The sequence below is a fragment of the Neophocaena asiaeorientalis genome, unplaced genomic scaffold, assembly GCF_003031525.2.
Source record: "Neophocaena asiaeorientalis asiaeorientalis breed wild unplaced genomic scaffold, Neophocaena_asiaeorientalis_V1.1 scaffold629, whole genome shotgun sequence".
NCBI classification, from domain to species: Eukaryota; Metazoa; Chordata; class Mammalia; order Artiodactyla; family Phocoenidae; genus Neophocaena; species Neophocaena asiaeorientalis.
Window position 1 is genome coordinate 802,760 of NW_020175468.1, and position 20,711 is coordinate 823,470.

The 20,711-nt window shown below is 39.9% G+C and overlaps 2 protein-coding genes across 2 annotated transcripts in view; one reads left to right on the forward strand and one right to left on the reverse strand.

The window, feature by feature from the left end:
* The window catches only part of ZNF613 (zinc finger protein 613), a 45,108-nt gene extending 31,013 nt beyond the window's left edge, over positions 1-14,095 (reverse strand). The window contains exon 1 of the mRNA XM_024768415.1: positions 13,752-14,095. The gene's annotated coding sequence lies outside the window, so the exon portion shown is untranslated. The remainder of the gene's footprint in view (positions 1-13,751) is intronic.
* On the forward strand, positions 4,035-7,733 carry LOC112415425 (zinc finger protein 84-like). Its single transcript, XM_024768420.1, has 3 exons — positions 4,035-4,293; positions 4,579-4,671; positions 5,382-7,733. Exons 1-3 carry the CDS (start codon positions 4,143-4,145, stop codon positions 7,025-7,027), a joined length of 1,890 nt encoding a protein of 629 aa, XP_024624188.1. The 5' UTR covers positions 4,035-4,142; the 3' UTR covers positions 7,028-7,733.
* Positions 14,096-20,711: the final 6,616 nt, after the last annotated feature.

Sequence of the window (20,711 nt, forward strand, 5' to 3'; positions counted from 1 at the left end):
CTGGTTGTTCCTAAGGGCTCCAGAAAATGTTCAAGTCCCAGGTGAGTTGGGTTTTTTTGTATATTTATTTTCCATTTGGCTTTCCAGTGGATTTTAGGAGGTTAAATACATATATTTAAAATATATGTTTATTCAATATTTACGAAGACTACACTATACCAGATCAGCATGAAAAGATAAGTGTCAGAATTCAGGAAAAAGGACTGAGACAAAAGATCAACTTCACAGTAAGGACGCAATGAGAATATGTAAGTCATATGTTTATACAAATTGTTTAAAGTTAACACATAGATTATAGCCTGTGAGCTCTAAATATTTAATAAAATTGAGCACAAACTTGTCTCTAGTATCCCCCGTTCCAGTTATCTATTGCTGCCTAACAAGCCACCCCAAAGTCTAGTGGTAAACGTTTATTTTGATCATCCTCATGGATTCAGTGGGTCAGAAAGTGAGACAGGACCCTATGGTGATGGCTTTATGTTTTTGGGTTACAAAGGCCATCCTCAGGTTCAGTGATTTACAAGAAGAACTCAACAGTACTCAGCAATGCAGTTATAATCACAGTTATGGATTATTACAACAAAAGGATACAGATTAAAATCAGCAAAAGAGGAAGGTGCACAAGGCCAGGTCCAGGAAACACCAGGCAGAAGCTTCCAGTTGTTCCCTCTCAGACAGAGTCATGTGGACATTGTTTTATTTTCCCAGCAATGATTTGTAACAACGCATATTGGGTATTGCTAATTAGTGTCTAGGCTTTTTATATGATGTTGGTTACATAGGCAATGGCTGACCTTATGTCCAGCCCTTTCAGAAGTCAAGTTGCTACAGTGTGACCCAAGGCCTCCACCATAAATCACATTGATAGCAATAGACTATTTGGTGTGGCCCAATGCTCCTGTGTAAACAAAGATATTTCAAGGGCTTAGAGGTTACTTCCCATAAACTGGCAAGAGCCAGACCTTTCTTTGGCATGTGCAGGATATGGACAATACAGACTTTCTGTGCTAATCCTTTACTGTACAGCTTGTCTTACACACCATGATGTCTGGAACTTCAGCTGGGAAGACTCAAAAAGTTGGAGACTGGAATCATCTGGAGGCTTCTTCATTCCCATGTCTGTTTTCCAGGATCACTTGACTCAAAAGCTAGGCTTAGCTGAGGTTTTTGACCAGAGCACTTATGCATGGCCTCTCCATGTAGCTTGGACTTCTCACAGTATGATGCTGTATCCTGCGAGAAACAGACTGAAGCTACACTGCCTTTCTGCCTTACCCTTGGAAGTTAGCATTTTCATTTTGTTACACGCTATTGGTTAAGAGTAAGTCACTAAGACCAGCTAGATTCAAGGGGAAGGGAATAGGGTCCACCTCTTGATGGGGAGTGGAAGAAGGTTTGCAGAAGGTTTTTTGTAATGGGAGATAAACTATTGTGGTCTTCTTTGGGAAATATAATTTACCACATGGCCATAATGAAAAACTTGCTGGTGATTTGTTTTGCCTTAAGGAGAAATCTCTTCTAGGAAAGTGAAATAGTTCATGTCCCTGAAGTAGGAAGAAATTTCTTTGATGGGTTATTATTTTGATCATATGGTGCTCAGTGCCTTCAGTGCAAGCCACTGATAAAGTGGTACGTTTCGTTTGGTTATTTCTCAGCAGTCCTCAGATAAGCCAGTGGTGTCCTGCCAAAGCCAAAATCAGAGTGATCAGAGTGCTTCAGGGTTTCAAAACAGTGTAGCCCAAATCCATGACCTCCTGGTGGCCTGGGGTGAAACCTAGATTATCAAGAAGAATGGATGGATTCTGTGACTATCAAATGGTCTTCCACTAACAGTCCTCAAAATTCAGTTTTTTATTTAAATCAGTGGTTCCCATCTGGGGATGATTTTGTCCCCCCAGGGCACATTTGAGAATATCTGGAGACATTTTTGATTGTCATGACTGGGGAGCGATATTAATGGGATCTAGTAGATAGAGGCCAGGGACACTGCTAAACATCCTACAATGCACAAAGCCTCCACAAAAAAAAAAAAAAAAAGTCTCCATAACAGAGAATTATCCAACCCCTAAATGTCAATAGTGCCAAGGTTAAGAAATCCCAGTCTATATTAATTAACGAACAGTTCCAAGTTACCTTTACTAGCAAAGTCTTAGAATATTCCCATCATGATCTCTTCACACCCAAAAATGTAGTATAAACTCTCAGTTCATAGTTAATACTTAACCTCTTTCTTTTAAAAATATCCAATATCTCAGTGTCAAAGTTTCAAATAGTCTAGAAGTTTATAGAGCTAAACCCTTATGTCCTCCATCAGTCCTTTTTCTCTACCACCAAGATAAATAATCCAAAAACGTTTATGTGTATTATTCTGACTTCCCATGTCATTAGTTACATATGTAAATATGAATTCATATGAATTTGAGTTGAGGTCCCTGGCTCACCCTCAAGCTCAATGATTCTCTAGAAGAACTCACTGGACTCAAGAAAGCAGTTATACTCACAGTTATGGATTATTAAAGTGAAAAGATGCAAATTAAAATCAGCAAAGGCAAAAGATACACAGAGCCAAGAGCTTCCAGGTTTGGAATTTTTAAAAAAATGATACAAATGAACTTACTTACAAAACAGAAAGACTCACAGACATAGAAAACAAATGTAGGGTTACCAAAGGGGAAAAGGGGGGCGGGCAGGGATAAATTAGGAGTTTGGGGTTAAAATATACACACTACTATATAGAAAATAGATAACCAACAAGGACCTACTGTATACCACAGAGAACTATATTCAATATCTTGTAATAACCTATAATGGAAAAGAATCTAAAAAAGAATATATATATGTATATATGTACACACATACATATATATTTGTTTTGTTTTGTTTTGTTTTGTTTTTTGCTGTACGCGGGCCTCTCACTGTTGTGGCCTCTCCCGTTGCGGAGCACAGGCTCCGGATGCGCAGGCTCAGCGGCCATGGCTCACGGGCCCAGCTGCTACACGGCATGTGGGATCTTCCCGGACCGGGGCATGAACCCGTGTCCCCTGCATCGGCAGGCGGACTCTCAACAACTGCGCCACCAGGGAAGCCCTACACATATATTTTTAACTGAAATACTTTGCTGTACACCTGAAACTGACACAACACTGTAAATCAACTATATATCAAAACACAAAAAACACTGACATAGTGTAGCCCAAGACCTCAGGAATATAAAAACATTCATCAGGCTGGATATTTCAGGGGTTCAAAGTTATCTCCCAGGAGCAAATCAAGGACAGGCCTTTCTTTGGAATGTACAGGGTTTGGGCAACCCAGGTCTGCTTTACTACACAGTACCTAAATATACACATTGTCCTAATTAATGTTAGAGTTTATATACTTTCTTTTAACATATATACACTTAACCACTTATTTGGAAGTCTCTCCATTATCAGCATATAACTAACAAATAATAATAAGTGGAAAATGTTTTGAGTACACCACCTGCTCTAATTCAGTCATTTAATTTCACAACTTAGGAGGAAACGTATTTTCAGTGTTTTGAATGCTCATGTTTTCACTGTGCTATCATTCATATTACTTCTTTCTGGAATGCCATGCCACCTCTTCCCTCTGCAATTCGCCGTAAAACATAGACTTGATCTCGTAAGAATTAGTTCCAGATTCACCTCTGTGAAGTTTACCCTTTACAATTTTTCTCCTCCCCATTGATGCCCACATGGTATATATTTATATATACTTACTTGACATGTATAAATCTATTGTTCTCTTGTGCACTTACATCTCTCTCTTTGCAAGCTAGTGTGTTCCTTCAGGGTAGAAGTGAGACTTATTTACAAAGGAACGCTTGATATACTGTCTGACATATAGGTGCATACACACAGGTTGTGTGGGTTCCTAGATTAAAGGACTTAAGCATGTTCTCTTTCTACTCCTTTTTTTGTGAATGGATGAACATGTGAGTCAGTGAATGATTGGATGTTAGCACAAATATAGGATATTTTAAGTAAAAAAATTGGTTTTCCTACAAAGTATAATGCAAAACTAGTTACATAGAAAGAAGTCAAATAGCTTACCATGGGAAAAGTAATAAGAATTTCCTATTTATCTTCCTATTATGAACCAATGATGATCCCTTTAGGATGAATAGGAATGTTCTATTACAGGGCTCACTATCATTCAAGGATGTGGCTGTGGTTTTCACCTGGGAGGAGTGGCAGCTACTGGACCGTGTTCAGAAGAACCTGTATCAAGATGTGATGTTGGAAAATTATATCAACTTGGTATCAGTGGGTAAGGAGAGCGTTCCCTGGGTAATGTAGGCAGCGGATTGCCTTTTCTTTCTCAGGGATGAAAGGGGTGGAGGCTTACAACTGCCTTACTTTCTTAGAATTGAGTTTCATACATCATAGATTTCAGTACCCTGTGGCCTCTAACAGTATTTTTCTCTCACTTCCAAAGCAAAAGTTCTTTACTTGGCTGAGGTGCAATTTGTTCAGCCCCTTAAATGTAACCTTTCCCAGTTTACAGAGGGCTTGTATTTGGGTCCATGGGTCCTCTGTAATTCCCCTCGAGTAGGGTATCAAGTTACCAAAACAGATGCATTCTACCGGTTGGAACAAGAAACACCACGGATAATAGAGGAAGAAAGCCAGAGTCAGATTCACCCAGGTGAGTGAAAAAATAGCCCTGTGGGATAAAAGGAAGTTAAAATCCTAGTTGTCCAGAAAGAGGGAGGTACCTCTCAAATGTCTGGAGAAATCTTGAAATTTTTAAGCTTTGAATGTGACTCAGAACAGCTGGCATGGGCTCCCATATACATTAACATTGACTCCACTTTTTTTTTTTTTTTTTTTTTTGGCTGCACTGTGCAGCTTACGGGATCTTAGTTCCCTGACCAGAGTTCGAACCCAGGCCCTCGGCAGTGAAAACGCCATGACTCCACTTTCTAATCTCTCCGTATTAAGTCTCTTTTGCCTGATTTTAAAAAGCACATTTCCTTATTTTAGATATTTTGATCAGATCCCTCTCTAGTCCATCTTGGAACTTGCTCTCCTAAATAATCTTCCTCCTTGTTATCCTCAGTTTACCTGCCTTCTTGTCTCTACCTCCCTAATCCATGGTTATAGCCCTCTTTTCTTATATACTCAAGCATTCATAAATTCTCCCTTCTTCCCATTCTGTGTATCTCTCATGCCTCTTGTAGTTTATTCCTTCTTTTTTTTTTTTTCTTTTTCATTTTCTTTATCTCCTTTCACTTATAAATGTCACAGACTTTAGGTATATACCCACAGTCTCCTTTCCTCTTCTCTCTTTGGCCTTTGCTGAGATTCTACTCCTTCTATTACATGGTCATTATGGATTCATTGGTCTGTTTCTAGAAGACACATGGCAAGTTGATAATCATAGAGACTGGCACAAAGGAAACCATGGCAACCTGGAAACTATGGAGAGTTACCACAAAGATAATGCATTTGGAAAAATATCTTCTCTGAGCTTAAACCTTGATATCTCCTTAGCACAAAGATCTCATACACTTGACATACTTGGGAAACATCTGAAACCTAATCTAGAGTGTATTACTCAGAATAAAAGCTATGCAAGAAATGAAGTTGAATTTATTCAATATGACAAATTATTTCTTTACACTAAGCATGAGAAAATTCATACTGGACAAAAATACAATGAATATAATCAACATATGAAAGTTTTCAGCCATAAGTCACAGCTTATTAAATATTGGAAAACTCAAACAGCAAAGAAACACGATAACTGCAGTGACTGTGGGAAAGCCTTTTCTCAGAAGTCAGACCTTATTAAGCATCAAAGAACACACACAGGAGAGAAATCCTTTGGATGCAGTAGATGTCAGAAAGCCTTCAGGCAGAAGTCCCATCTCATTTTACACCAGAGAACCCATACAGGAGAGAAACCCTATGGGTGCAACAAATGCGGGAAAGCCTTTACTGATAAGTCATGCCTTAATAAACATCAGAGAACTCACACAAGAGAGAAATGGTTTGAGTGTCATGTATGTCAGAAAGGCTTCAGCGATAAGTCACAACTCACTTTACATCAAAGAACTCACACAGAAGAGAAACCCTACAGATGTGAAGAATGTCAGAAAAGCTTCAGCAATAAGTCACAGCTTATTATTCATCAGAGATCTCACACAGGAGAGAAACCCTATGGTTGCAGTGAGTGTGGGAAAACATTTCCCCTTAAGTTTAGCCTCATTTTACATCAAAAAACACATACAGGGGAAAAACCTTATGGATGCAGTGAATGTGGGAAAGCCTTCATCCAGAGATCTGAGCTCATTAGACATCAGAGAACTCACACAGGAGAGAAACCATATAATTGCAGTGACTGTGGAAAAGGCTTTAGTGTAAAGTCACTCCTCAATACTCACTTGAGAACTCACACAGGAGAGAAGCCCTACGGATGCAGTGAATGTGGAAAAACATTCTCCATCAAATTTAGTCTCATCCTACACCAAAGAACTCATACAGGTGAGAAACCCTATGAATGCAGTCAGTGTCAGAAAGCTTTCACCCAAAAGTCACATCTCACTATTCATCAGAGGTCTCACACCGGAGAGAAACCTTATGAGTGCAGTGAATGCCACAAAGCCTTCAGCCGGAAGTCATATCTCCTTATTCATCAGAGAATTCACTCAGGAGAGAAACCTTATGAATGCCATGAATGTGGGAAAGCTTTCTGTCACAAGTTTAGCCTCATCGTTCATAAGAGAATCCATACAGGAGAGAAACCCTATGGATGCAGTGAATGTGGGAAAACTTTCCCTATCAAGTTTAGCCTCGTTTTACATCAGAAAACACATACAGGAGAAAAACCCCACGAATGCAGCGAATGTCAGAAATCTTTTGCCCAGAGGTCACATCTTATTATACATCAAAGAATTCACACGGGTGAGAAACATTATGGATGCAGTGAGTGTTGGAAAACTTTCTCCCACAAGTTCAGCCTCCTTTTACATCAGAAAACTCATAGAGAGAAATTGTGAAGAAACATGCAAACAATATCCAGAAGTTGTCATTGAAAGGAAATAGCTCCTTACACTCCAGAGTTTACATAGGAGTGAAACCTTAAGACTGCAGTAGATGTGGACCTGTTTTCTTTTCAGAATCACAACTTATTACCTATCAGAGAGCGGTACTGCATAGAATGCCAGACAGGAGGAAATACCTTTCCCGATGAATGTCAATTGAATGTAGCCCAGAGAGAATAAATAGGAACTTCTGCATATGTTTTAATTGTGGGGATGTTGTTGGTATGAAATTCAGCTACATTGGTATCAGAAAATTGACATTCAGGGGAAAAGTCTATGCTTTAAAGAATCTTGGAATCATGCTTTCATGGGTATCATTTTATGAGGGAATTAATTTTCTGTAACTGTGACATAATAAACAGCACTATAGAAAGTATTAAATACGTAAATAAATACAGTAGTCAGAAAACAAAGCAAAAGTTATATCAGAACCATGTGAGAATATGTAAGTGTTTTGTACCTATTTTTATTATAAAATGATTGTTTGTATTTGGGAATTGCGTGTGTTAGCCTAACAGTTGTGACTTCCTAGTCCATGTGCTTAAATGTCATAAAACTTTACCATAGAATATCTTCACTGAGTCTTTGTATCATTACAATGCTACATAAATTGTAACTGAACTACATGGTTCATTATTTTAGTAAAAACTCTTAAGGGCTTCCCTGGTGGTGCAGTGGTTAAGAATCCACCTGCCAATGCAAGGGACATGGGTTCAAGCCCTGGGCCGGGAAGATCTCACATACCATGGAGCAACCAAGCCTGTGTGCCACAACTCCTGAGCCTGAACTCTAGAGCCCACAAGCCACAACTACTGAAGCCTGCGCACCTAGAGACCGTGCTCCACAACAAGAGAACCACTGTAATGAGAAGCCTGCGCACCTCAACGGCCCCCACTCGCCCCAACTAGAGAAAGCCTGCACGCAGCAACAAAGACCCAACTCAGCCAAAAAAAAAAAAATCTTAATACTGAATATCTCATCTCCTCTACCACGCCCCACTGTATGCTGGTATTAGTAAGTGGGCCTGGAAATTTTTGAGTCTCTCTTGAGTGAAACTTTCTTTCATCGATTCTAAGATGGAAAATTTTTCCCACGTATTAATAACTCTGAAGTTAAAATACAGCATAGAGTTGATGGCTTGACATATTTATTTATTTATTGGAAGTTAACATTTTTAATTTTACTGCTGCTTTTTCTATCATAAACTACATCAAGGTGTGAATGGGACTGAGGCCGCAACATTGATTTTTTTTTTTTACAGTTACATTATTTTATTTAGGTTTCTTTAAGGAATTTTTGTATATTTTACACATCTTAAATTTTATAGCATATATATAGGAACATATTGATAGAAATATATAGAAATAGAAAATACGTAACCTGGAGGGACAATTCTGAAACACCAGATCCTAAATTATGCAAGGCCATTTGTGGACAAAAGTCTCACCTGCTATTTTTCTGGTTACCAATTCTGATGTGTTGCAGAGTGGGAGGGGGTTTCCCTATGCCACTAAGAAATTCTTAGACCCTGGCTGTCCTACAATTCAAATCAATTCTGACCTATCTACCCAGAGATAGCATAAGATTCCATAGGTTAAGGGTTCAGTTTTATATGGCTGTCCTCCTCTCCACTTCAGAGGATAGCAAGTCCAGATTGTCCCCTGTGCTCCTCACCAACAGGCTACAAATTGGAGGTTCTGATGACTCCCTCCACAGATTCAATAATTTGCTAGAGAGGCTCACAGAACCCACAGAAACATTTTACTTACTGGATTATTGGTCTATTATAAAAAGGTATAACTCAGGAACAGCTAGATACAAGAGAGGCATAGGACAAAGTATGGGGAAAGGGTGCAGAGCTTCCATGCTCTGCCTAAAATGTGACTCTTCCTGAACCTCCACATGATCACCAACCCAGAAGCTCTCCAAATCCCATTCATTTGGAGGCTTTGTTACATAGGCATGATTGATTAAATCATTGGCCACTGGCTATTTTTTTTTACAGTGTGATATCAACATGTTTATCTGAAAAATAAATAAGTATACATATAATATATAAATTCATACAATCTGAGTAACTACTGCAGAATATTTTTGTCATTGTAGTTGAACCATCAGAAGATACTCCTATGAAAAACTTTAACTCCAAACCATATTTTTGACAGGGTAATGATCCACAGTTTTGTACATTTTAGAGTTCACTATGTTTGATGGCAACTAAGCTGAAAAAATATGCTAATTTTTCCTTCTTATCACCATCATGTGCAAATTACACATATTCTTGATGAACGCAAATGTTACTAAATTCTGCATGTAAATGATATTTAAGTTTTGATGGTTCACCGATTCTTTTGCCAGTACACCTCCACAAATTACATACCACATACCCAGAACCCACAAAATTCAAAATTTCTGGAATCCAATAAAGATTACCAAGCCTACAAAAAACAGGAAACTATGATCTAAACTGAGGATAAAAATCTATCAGAGTTGACACAAATGTTAGCATTAGTAGACAAGGACACTAAAAGAGTTATAACTGTAATCCATAAATTTTAAAAGTTAAGTAGAAACATAGAAGATATTTTTAAAAACCCAAACTGAATTTCTTTTTTTCTCCACAACTCACACACACACACACACTGTATTTTATTGTTACAAGAGATAAATAAACTGACACCAAGCATTGTATAGGGATGACCACAACAAAAGCAACAATGATTGCAATTACCAAACGCAAAACACACTCATACTATGTCATAATATTGACATTCAGTCCAGTAATCCTTCACTGCAACAGCCCCTCTACTTTGCAGTGAAAATTGATTTGTATATTTTTTCCCTCTGAGTCCTTGTGGGATTTTTTTTTTATTCAAACAGAAAGTCACAAAAATTATAATCACCCTCATCGGTTCACTCAGTCACACAAATAACCCAAAGAAAGTTTAGTGTTAGTTATTTTTCTTTTTTGTTTGTTTGTTATTTTATACTGCAGATTCTTTTGTTTGTTTGTTTGTTTTGGGGGAGTTTTTTTTTGCGGTACGCGGGCCTCTCACTGTTGTGGCCTTTCCCGTTGCGGAGCACAGGCTCCGGATGCGCAGGCTCAGCGGCCATGGCTCACGGGCCCAGCCGCTCCGTGGCATGTGGGATCTTCCCGGACCGGGGCACGAACCCATGTCCCCTGCATCGGCAGGCGGACTCTCAACCACTGCGCCACCAGGGAAGCCCTGCAGATTCTTATTAGTCATCAATTTTATACACATCAGTATATACATGGGCTTGACATATTTAAATGGAGAACTTGGTACATAAAATAGTAGTGTATCATACAACCGAAGTTATCTTAGATTGGATGAAATACAGTAGAAGTCAACATCTTTATAATTTTCTTTCTTCTAAAACAGCCACATATTTAGGGTTTGAAGATGATGACTGTTCACAGGTTTTATACCCCATTTGAGTTCTAAACAGTTTGAGCAAAAGTCCCCGGTATCAGAAGATAAAATTAAATATTAGCTTGAGTCCTGGTATTGCTTGATTGGATAATGTGTTTTGTTCCTATGGTCAAATAAAATGGTCTCCTATTTCCCCCATATTGCACAAGATGTACTTCCTTTTGAAAGAGCATAAGCCAAACTTTAGATATGTTTTTATTAATCCCTTTCTAGAATGTAACTGCAAAGTCTCAAATTCTTTTCTGAAATGGGGATTAAACTCAAGTTACAATGAGCTTGACTTTAACTTTACAAGATTTGGTTTCCTTTTCAAGCATAACATTTTACTTTAAAATAAAACACAGACGTCAACAACAGTAAGAACAAGGTGCAGACTGGAAGCATATATCGCAACACTTAACTGAAAAAGACGAAAACTTAGACTGTAAAAAGAGCTCTTATGAATCTGGGGATGCAGAAGAATTAGGATCACTAAGACAAAGTCTCAACATCCAGTTTGACGAGGGTTAAGTTGTAATCCACTGCAGTTGCTAATCAACAGTGCACTCCGAGAGGAATTTAAATAGAAAACAGAATGAGGCACTCTGGGCTTAGAATGTACATGAACAGGCAAGCCCCATAGGTAGTTAGATGAATATCTCAGGAAGAATTTTAATGACACTGGATTCTCACATCTTCCCATACAGAGATAAGCCCTAAAAAGATTAACTTGAGAAATGTTTTTCTTTATGATTAGCAATAAATCTTTTACCAAGATGTATGCCTTACTGCATGTAGTTCCTAGCCAAAACTCATATATAGAAGGGCTTCTCCCCTACCTCTTCAGAGCGATTTCCTCAGAGCTAATGTCACCACAAAACTGGGTTCATCTCTTGGTGACTGCCGAGCCAACAGGCACAACCAAGCCAAAGATGGGGAGAAGGAAGGATTTATTACTTGTAGTAAGTAAGAAGAACACCATGGATCTTTTCCAAAGCAGTGTCTCCCAGGAACAGCAAAACTGGGGAAGTTTTAAGCTAAGGGTACATGCATATTCAAGAGGGGGCTTGAGCAGAGGAGAATTCAGCATAAAACTGGGGCAAAAGTTGACAGTGTTCAAACTTTAGCTGACTGAAGTCAGGAGAGTCAAGATCATCATTCTCTCCTCTACCTAAGTGAGGGCCTTAGTTCCTGTGTAACTCAAAGATACATTATTATGTATATCCCTTGAGGAGGAACTAGAACTCTGCTTTATCACTGCACTATTGTTTGACTGCCTTTCCTCTGTTCCAGCATTCCTTTGTTCCCTTACGATCATTGATTATTGAGACCTGTTCAAGGGCAAGAATTATGGCTAGGCTTAGATGACAAAATGGCTTAGGCCAAAATGGGTCCTCTCATGTCAAGAAAGCCATTCCTGGTTCTCTGTCTCCAAGGACCCCCTAACCTATATGCTTATACTAACTGAGTGGCTGCCTCCCGGGCTATGATCCTCAGCAAGAACCTGAATAAAACTTACAACTCACAACTCTTATGTTGTGTGTCTTTAAGTCAACAAATCAATAAGAAAATGACAACAGAGTAAAAACCAATAGGCAAATATCCATGGAAGAGGTGATTCTGAATAGCCAATTAACAGGAAAAGACACTAAACTTCACTTTTAACTGGAATCAGGCCAATTTGTGGAGGGCCGGTTCTCAGATTTTATTTCTTTCAACTTAAAAAAAAAAAATTATAGCCAAGTCTTACCTGATAGGATAGTTTTAATAGCTTTGGGGGACATATCTGTAAAGTTACCGTTGATCGACTTATATGTCTTAAAAGTTTGTAAGGAATACTTGATTTGTCTCTGCCTTAGCGAAACAGGAAGGAAGGGGGCAGGGCACAGACACTGAAAGAATGACACAGCCATTAAGGATATGATATAAACTGGTTAGAACTTGCTAGGTCCAAGATTTGACTTCCCATAGACCTTAAACCTCATTATACACTCACTGTAATACATTAACATGCTAAATGACACACCCACCAGTGCCATGACAGTTCCAAGCCTGAACAAGAAGGACCAAAAAGTGGGTGGTGGCCCAATTCCTGAAAAATCCTGCCCTTCCCCCCAAACAGCTGGAATAATCCTCCCACTTGTTAGCCTATGAAATTACTCGGGCAGCTCTCACCTTCTGCCTATGGAATGTGTACTTCTCCGTATAAGCTAGTTTTCACTTTATTATTGCTCGCTCTTGAATTCTTTCCTGCAAGAAGCCAAGGACTCTCTTGAGACCCGGGATGTGACCATTCTCTTGCTCCCCCCTTCTCCTGCAACAATAGCTCACTGCTGCTATAGCTGGAAGGAGCTTGGACTAAGATGCAGAGATAGCGTAAGGGGTGAACAGAGAGAAGGGGCTGGACATAAAAAAGTGACAAAGCAGAACACAGATGCTCCAGAATCGTCTCCCAATAATCTCAGATACAAGCAGAGGTGCTAAGACCTTGATGACATAGTCCCAGAAAGAATAGTTGTGTGTAATTTTGAAACCTAGCAGAACCCTGTGAGTCCTCCCGGGTATAAAAGCCTTTCTGTGTCCCCCCTTTCTTGTTCGTAGGAAAAAGTCTTCAGCCTCCTAGACATTCCATGAGTTCCAAAGGGCAGATTCAAATAGCTTCTAATTAGGGAAGTAAGGAACGCAGTAACAAAGGAAAAGCAGTCAAGAAACAATAGTGCCGCGGTAAAGCAGGGTCCTGGTTCCTCCTCAAGTGATACACATAACAATATACCTTTGAGTTCTGTAGCAACTAAGGCCCCCACCCAAGCAGAGGATGGTAACTTCAGGCTAAGCAAAAGATTCCTGGACACCGCCCTATTACCTCACCACCAATCAGAAGAAAGTCACATATCCTGCAGCCCTCACCTCAAATTTTACCTTTAAATACTCTTCCCCCCAAACCATCAGGGAGCTCGGGTTTTTAAGCACGAGCCACGTATTCTCCGTTCTTGGCCCTGCAATAAACCTCTCTCTGCTCCAAAGTCCAACATTTGGGTTTGCTTAGCACACGAATTTGTGTTCAACAGCAATTTCTTCAAAAAATATTGGCACTGCATTGCTGATGCTCTGACAGCATCACAGTAGCTGTTTTATCCACTTATTTCATAGACCACAACTTCAAATTTCAACACTTGGTGTTTTCCGAACTGGCCTGAAACAAAAGACAACCTCGACAATGAATTCACACTTTGACCCGCACTCACCTGCTAAGTCTAACCTCACAAGCTGAAATGCAGGGACTTGTCATGGGCCCTTCTGTTACCCAAGCTTGGCGGGCCATCCTCCTGTTCACTTTGTGGGGAGAGGGGGAGTGTTCTCCGCTGTACGGACACCTGAAATTCCTCTGACATGGCCGCGCTCATTGGGCGTTTCTTTCTTGACCGCTGAAGGGGACGGCGCCCGCGCCATGTTTGCCTTGTATAAGCTCGAGCCTCTGAAACTCTACGTAGCTTGTGCAGTGCTGTTCGCAACTCTTCCAGCCTCGCCACACAGGGGATGAAGTATCAGGTGAGGGAACAGTTCAGGGGCCTTTTACTGGTCTCGAGCCATCCGGATTAGTGGCGCAGAAACAGCCATCTCTGTTCTGAATGATAAATACTCAAAGATGGCTGCCCCCAGGGAGGCGAGGCGCAGAGGGGCGGACACATTACCCTCTAAGGAGAAGCCGGAAGTCCAATTGTCCGTGCTGCGTAGAAAAGTTTCAGTCCCTCATCGGCCGCCGTAGTCCGGTGCCGAAGCTGGCTTTAGAGAACCCGAAATGAAAGGATTCACGAGTGTAGCCGCTAGGAGATCGGAGTGGGATCAAGAGGAAATCAGGTCAGTGTGTGACTCTCTCCGTGGGATAGGGTAAGGGGTGAGAGAGGATCTGTGGGCGTCCGTGTAGGTAGGAGCCGCAGAGTCCGCGGGGAGAGGTGGTGGTCTGGCACCATGGGTCTGAAGTTGGGATGCCTTTGCTGTCGGGCATGGGGGAGCTCTCGTGGTCGTGCATTAAAGGTCCATAGAAAGCAAGGACTCAGAGTCCTGAGGTCAGAGTTTGGGGTCTTTGCAGTTCACTTTGTTAGTAGGGCTCAGTTATTGGGAACGGGAGGGGGGTTGGTATTTGTCAATGTAAGTGGTGTTTGAATTAATTTGGCGCTCAGTGACGGAGTAGCCAGGGGTGAGATAGACCAGATGAACGCTACAATTCCCTTCAGTCCTTGAAGCCCACTTTCCTCTCCAATGACTGCTTTGGAAGTCTCCTTAGGGTGCTACATCACCTTCTCCTTTCGTCCCCACAGATACGTAATTTAGGGAGATCAAGCATTAAGCAAGTCTAAAGTGGTAAACTTTCTAAGATGAGTTTTCTTTCCTCCTTACTGAGAGTTTACTTGGATATTTCTTTTCAGATTTTTTTTTTTTTTTTTTTTTTTGCAGATTTTTTTTTTTTTTTTTGCAGTACGCGGGCCTCTCACTGCTGTGGCCTCTCCCGTTGCGGAGCACAGGCCCAGTGGCCATGGCTCACGGGCCCAGCCGCTCCGCGGCATGTGGGATCTTCCCGGAATGGGGCACGAACCCGTGTCCCCTGCATCGGCAGGTGGACCCTCAACAACTGCGCCACCAGGGAAGCCCTTCATATTCTTTTTGCCACCAGTAAAATAACCCTTCTAGTCCGTCAAATTCTGTTTCCCAACTTTTATTCAAATGTTAGTATATTTCAATTTTTGTCTTGTTATTTTCTCTTAATTTTCATAATTCAGATAAACTATAGAAACAGGTGTAATTTGCCTCTTTTTGAAAAGTTAATTTCATATTTTAAACATTTCCATAATACAAATTCTCTTAGTTATTACTTTTAGGATTACATTAGGATTTGGTATTTACCCGAGGGTTTGTTTCCCTGACCCACATCTCCTTGGTTTTTTGCCTTTGTTGCAATTGAAATTAGGGTCTTTTTTTTTTCCTTCTATTTTTTTAATCTCCTTTCAATTTCTTTAACATAGTAAAACAATTTAAAAATATATTATTAAATACTTTTTCTTTTGGTTACTACACTGAAATTTTATGATTACTAATAGCTTTTTCCAACTCAACAGTTCATTATGAAATTAAGAACTCAACATTTTATTATGAAAAATTCCAAACATAGCAAAGTTGAATGAATTTTACAGTGCACATGTACTATACCCACCACTTAGATTGTACCATTAACATTTTACTATATTTGCTCTGTCAGTTATCTATCCATCCCTCCATTCATTAATTCATCTTGTTTTTCTTTTTTTTTTGATTACTTTTATTTATTTATTTTTCTGGCCTCGCCGGGCAGCACGCGGGATCTTAGTTCCCCGACCAGGGATGGAACCTGTGCCCCCTTCAGTGGAAGCTCGGAGCCTTACCCACTGGACCACCAGGGAAGTCCCTCTTTCTTTTTAAAAAAAAAAATTTGGTGCATTTCAAAGTAAACTGCAGACATCAGTATACTTTCCCCTAAATACTTAAGCATTTCTATCAACTACAGTTCTTCCAATAGCTTAATTAATTCCTTTATATTTTCCAAGTGAATGATGATCTGAGCATTTCCAAATAATATTGTCCCAGTGACAAATGTATGGATTTGCGAATGAAATGAATCTGGCTTTTAAAAATCTGGATTCTTGCTCTTACTGATGACTTCGGTGAATAACTGTGATAGTGTGATTTTCAATAAGAAATATTTGGTCTTGGTCCCGTTTCTGGCACAGAGCTCCTAAAACCTTTGGACTTTTCAAAGTTTTGAGAGTGATTTTGGTGTCTCTTGTTATGTTAATGGAGTGACTTTTGGAATGCACCTAAGGATGGGGCTAGTTGTACTGCCAACCATGTGATTAGAGGGTTGGAACTTTCAGTCCCACTCCCTGACCTCTTGGGAGGAGAAACGGCTGGAGATTGAATCAACAACCAATGGCCAGCCAGTTACTCAATCATGCCTATATAATGAAGCCTCTTTAAAAACCTAAAAGGAAGGGATTCAGAGAGCTTCCGGTTGGTGAACTCGTGGGGGTACTGGGAGAGTGGCTCTCCTGGAGAGGGCATGGAAACTCCACACCCTTTCCTCATGCCTTCCCCACTGCATCTCTTCCATCCGGTTGTTCCTGAGTTATATTCTTTTATAATAAACCGGTAATCTAGTATGTAAAATATTTGAGTTCTTGAGCCACTCTAGCAAATGAATTGAACCTGAGGAGAAGATCTTGGGAACCTGTGATTTATAGCCAGTTGGTCAGAAGTACAGGTAATAATCTGGACTTGAGACTGGCATCTTATGTGATGGTGGGTGGGTGAAGGGGGGGTAGGAGGGCAGTCTTGTGGGACTGAACCCTTAACCTGTGGGATCTGATGCTGTCTCTGGGCAGATAGTGTCAGAACTGAACTGAAGTAGGATGCCCAGCTGGTGTCAGGAGAATTGCTTCGTGGTATGGGGGGGACCCCCTTCCCTCCACCACAATTTGGAATCAGGTCCAGAACACTTATTTAGTTACTGAACCTGAGTCTTGTTCTTCATTTGTGCAAATAAAAGTTTAGTCCCTCTCTCAAGTTTGCTGAGAATTAAGGGAATTAAAATATATAAAATTGTGACGGTTAGTGGCACATACATGGTAGCAATAAACAACTATTTTTCTGTGTTTGTACTTTCATACTTTGTAAAATTTATCACTCAGGTCACTTACTCATTTTTTTGTAATGAAAACTTAAAAGACCGTAAACTTACAGTAATAATTAGGCAACAATAATTTTATATTCTATTACACATATTTTACATACTTGTGAAAAGATAATTAAGAAAATAAAATGACCTATCTAATAATATCTAGGTATAATCACATTATCTTTTTGGTATCGGTATTTTTTGGTATGTCTGTATAAATATATGCACACAAAAATGTCACCTGCCATTCCAGTAAACAAGGAATGTTGCCCGCCATCAGCCACTGCATCAGCACGCCCCCAGCCCAACCATGGTGCACCCAGAGGGGAATTCAGGGTGGGGAAAAACAGGATACTGGCCCTAGATTGTTAAGATGCATATCTAAGGAATAATTTCAACGAGCCCAGACTCTTGCATCTTCCCATACATAGAAAACCACTAAAATCATTAACTTGAGATATGGTTTTTTTGTGATTAGCAGTTATCTTTTCACATTCAACTACATATTTCTTTTTCAGCAAAAACTTATGTATATGTCCTGGGTCCTCCTTACCTTACCTCAGCAGTTCCTCAGCTACTGAGAGGTTGCCTCTCAGGCTGTAGTCCCCGTAAGGTCTTTGATAACACATAACTCTCAACTTTTAGGTTGTGCATTTTTCTTCAGACGTGTTTTACACATTTTGTATTATGGCAGAAAAACATTTATGCTACATATAACTTTGAGTTACGTATTTTTTCACTACATATAGAATGTTTTAAATAGCTGCACAGTATTCCATTGAGAGTTTATACTAATCAGTTAATCCTCTATCACTGCATCTATATAATACTTTATACATTTATGTATAAATATAAATATATTATGTATACATTTATGTATAAATATATATACACACATTTATAGGAATATGTATCTTTGCATGCTTATGCCATTATTTCCTTTGCAGAAATTTCTAGAAGTAAAATTTTTGGTTACCAATGATAACTGTTTTGAAACTTTCAGTATACAGTGTTAAAATATTCCACTAAAATGTTCCGCCATGTAACAGACATCAATTTTCTTTTATATAATTTTATCAATTTCTTTTTGTGGTAAAACACACTTAACATAAGATTTATCATTTTAACCATTTTAAAGTGTATAATTCAGTGACATTAAGTACAGTCACAACATTGTACAAACATCACCACTATCTAGTTGTAGAACTGTTTTATCATCCCAGATGGAAACTATGCATCCATTAAGTACTCACTTCCCATTCCTGTCTCCCCCGCCAGTCCCTGGCAAGCACTAAATGCCTTTTTGTCTCTATAGATTTGCCTATTCTGGACATTTCATATTAATGGAATCATATAATATGTCGCCTGTTACTTCTGACTTCTTTCATGTAGCATACTGTTTTCAAGGTTCATGTAGCTCCTTTGAGTACTTTATTCCTTTTTATGGCTAATATTTCACTTTATGGATTTTGTTTATTCATTCATCTGTTGATAGACATTCGGGTTGTTTCCACCTTTTGGCTATCATGAGTAGAGCAGCTCCGAAATTTGAGTACAAGTTTTAATACCTGTTTTCAGTTCTACTGGGCATATACCTAAGAGCAGAATTGCTAAGTCAATAGTAATTCTGTATTTAACTTTTTGGGTAACCGCCAAACCGTACTCCACAGAGGCTGCACCATTTTACGTTGCCTCCAGCAATGTATGAGGAATCTAATTCTCCACATCCTTTCTACCACTTATTATTTTATTTATTTTTATGGCCATGCTGATGGTTATGAAGTGGTAAAGTGGTATCTCATTGTGGTTTTGATTTCTATTTCCCTGATGACAAATGATGAGGAACATCTTTTTATGTGCCATCTTTATACGTTCTTTGGAGAAATGTCTATTCAAGTCTCTTTGTCCACTGTTTAAATTGTCTTTTTGTTATTGAATTGTAATTGTTCTTTATATATTCTGCTCACTAGACCCTTAATCAGTTATATTATTTGCAAATATTTTCTCCCATTCTGTGGGTTTCCTTTTCACTCTCTTGGTAGCATCTTATACAGACTACTTATAAATTTTGATGAAGTCTAGGCGCTTCCCTGGTGGTGCAGTGGTTAAGAATCCGCCTGCCAACGCAGGGGACATGGGTTCCAGCCCTGGTCCGGGAAGATTCCATATGCCGCGGAGCAACTAAGCCCATGTGCCACAACTACTGAGCCTGTGCTCTAAGGCCGCGAGCCACAACTACTGAAGCCCGCGCACCTAGAGCCCGTGCTCCCCAACAAGAGAAGCCACCGCAGTGAGAAGCCTGTGCACCACAACAAAGAGTAGCCCCCACTCGCCACAACTAGAGAAAGCCCACACGCAGCAATGAAGACCCAATGCAGCCAAAAATAAATAAATTAAATAAATTTAAAGAAATTTTTTGACGAAGTCTTATTTTGTTTTGTTCTTTGTATTTTTTGGTGTCATATCTAAGGCTCTGTTGTCAAATTTGAGGTCAGATCGATTTATGCCTAGGTTTTCATCTAAGAGCTTAATAGTTTTACCTCCTACATTTTTCTTTTGGCACTTTGACTTAAGAAGGCGCTGACTTTTTTTTTTCTTTCTTTTCTTTTTATCAATTTATTTATTTATTTTTGGCTTTCTCTAGTTGGGGCGAGAGGAGGCTACTCTTCATTGCAGTGTGTGGGCTTCTCATTGCAGTGGCTTCTCTTGTTGTGGAACACAGGCTCTAGGTGCGTGGGCTTCAGTAGTTGTGGCATGCAGGCTCAGTAGTTGTGGCATGTGGGCTCTAGACGGCAGGCTCAGTAGTTGTGGTGCGTGGGCTTAGTTGTTCTGTGGCATGTGGGATCTTCCTGGACCAGGGCTCAAACCTGTGTCCCCTGCATTGACAAGTGGATTCTTAACCACTGCACCACCAGGGAAGTACCAGGAACACACTGCCTTCTGATCTCCGTGGTTTCTGATTGAAATCAGCTGTTCATCTTATTTCATATCCATTGCATATGACAGTTGGTTCTTGCTGCTTTGAAGATTCTCTATGTTTGGCTTTTGATAGTTTGAACTTTATGTGTCTCACTGTAGAACTCTTTGAGTTTAAAAAAGAAAAGAAAGTGATTTTAAGTTCTTTGCATATTGGCTCCATTTGGGGCAATCCTTCAAACTTAGCCAGGCCATTTATAACAGTGCCTTAGGCTTTTCCTGCTTCTGCTGAGCCTGAGTACCAGACAGAGGTGAAAGCTCATGTTCTTCTCCGTGTGTCTATTGTACGCAGGCCTCTTGTGTCAGTCCTTTAGGGAACCCACAAATAGGTCAAAACAAACAATTCCTTGGGGACAAGATTTACTTTGCTCCCTACAGGTCCAGGTATCCATCCACACCACGAATACAGGCTGCCGCTCTGCCACAATGGCTGTGGGGGCAAGGCTAATTTAGAATGCCATAAAAAGTCTCCTGTTTCAGTGACCTTTCTCCTGGTCAGGTGTTCACTTTGTTTCTGTAAACC

What these genes read in the sequence shown, in the direction of transcription:
- LOC112415425 (XM_024768420.1), top strand. Translation starts at nt 4,143, where the DNA reads ATGAATAGGAATGTTCTATTACAGGGCTCACTATCATTCAAGGATGTG. An exon ending in TATCAACTTGGTATCAGTGG is followed by an intron (nt 4,294 to 4,578) that starts GTAAGGAGAGCG and finishes CCCCTCGAGTAG; the next exon opens with GGTATCAAGTTACCAAAACA. An exon ending in CCAGAGTCAGATTCACCCAG is followed by an intron (nt 4,672 to 5,381) that starts GTGAGTGAAAAA and finishes GTCTGTTTCTAG; the next exon opens with AAGACACATGGCAAGTTGAT.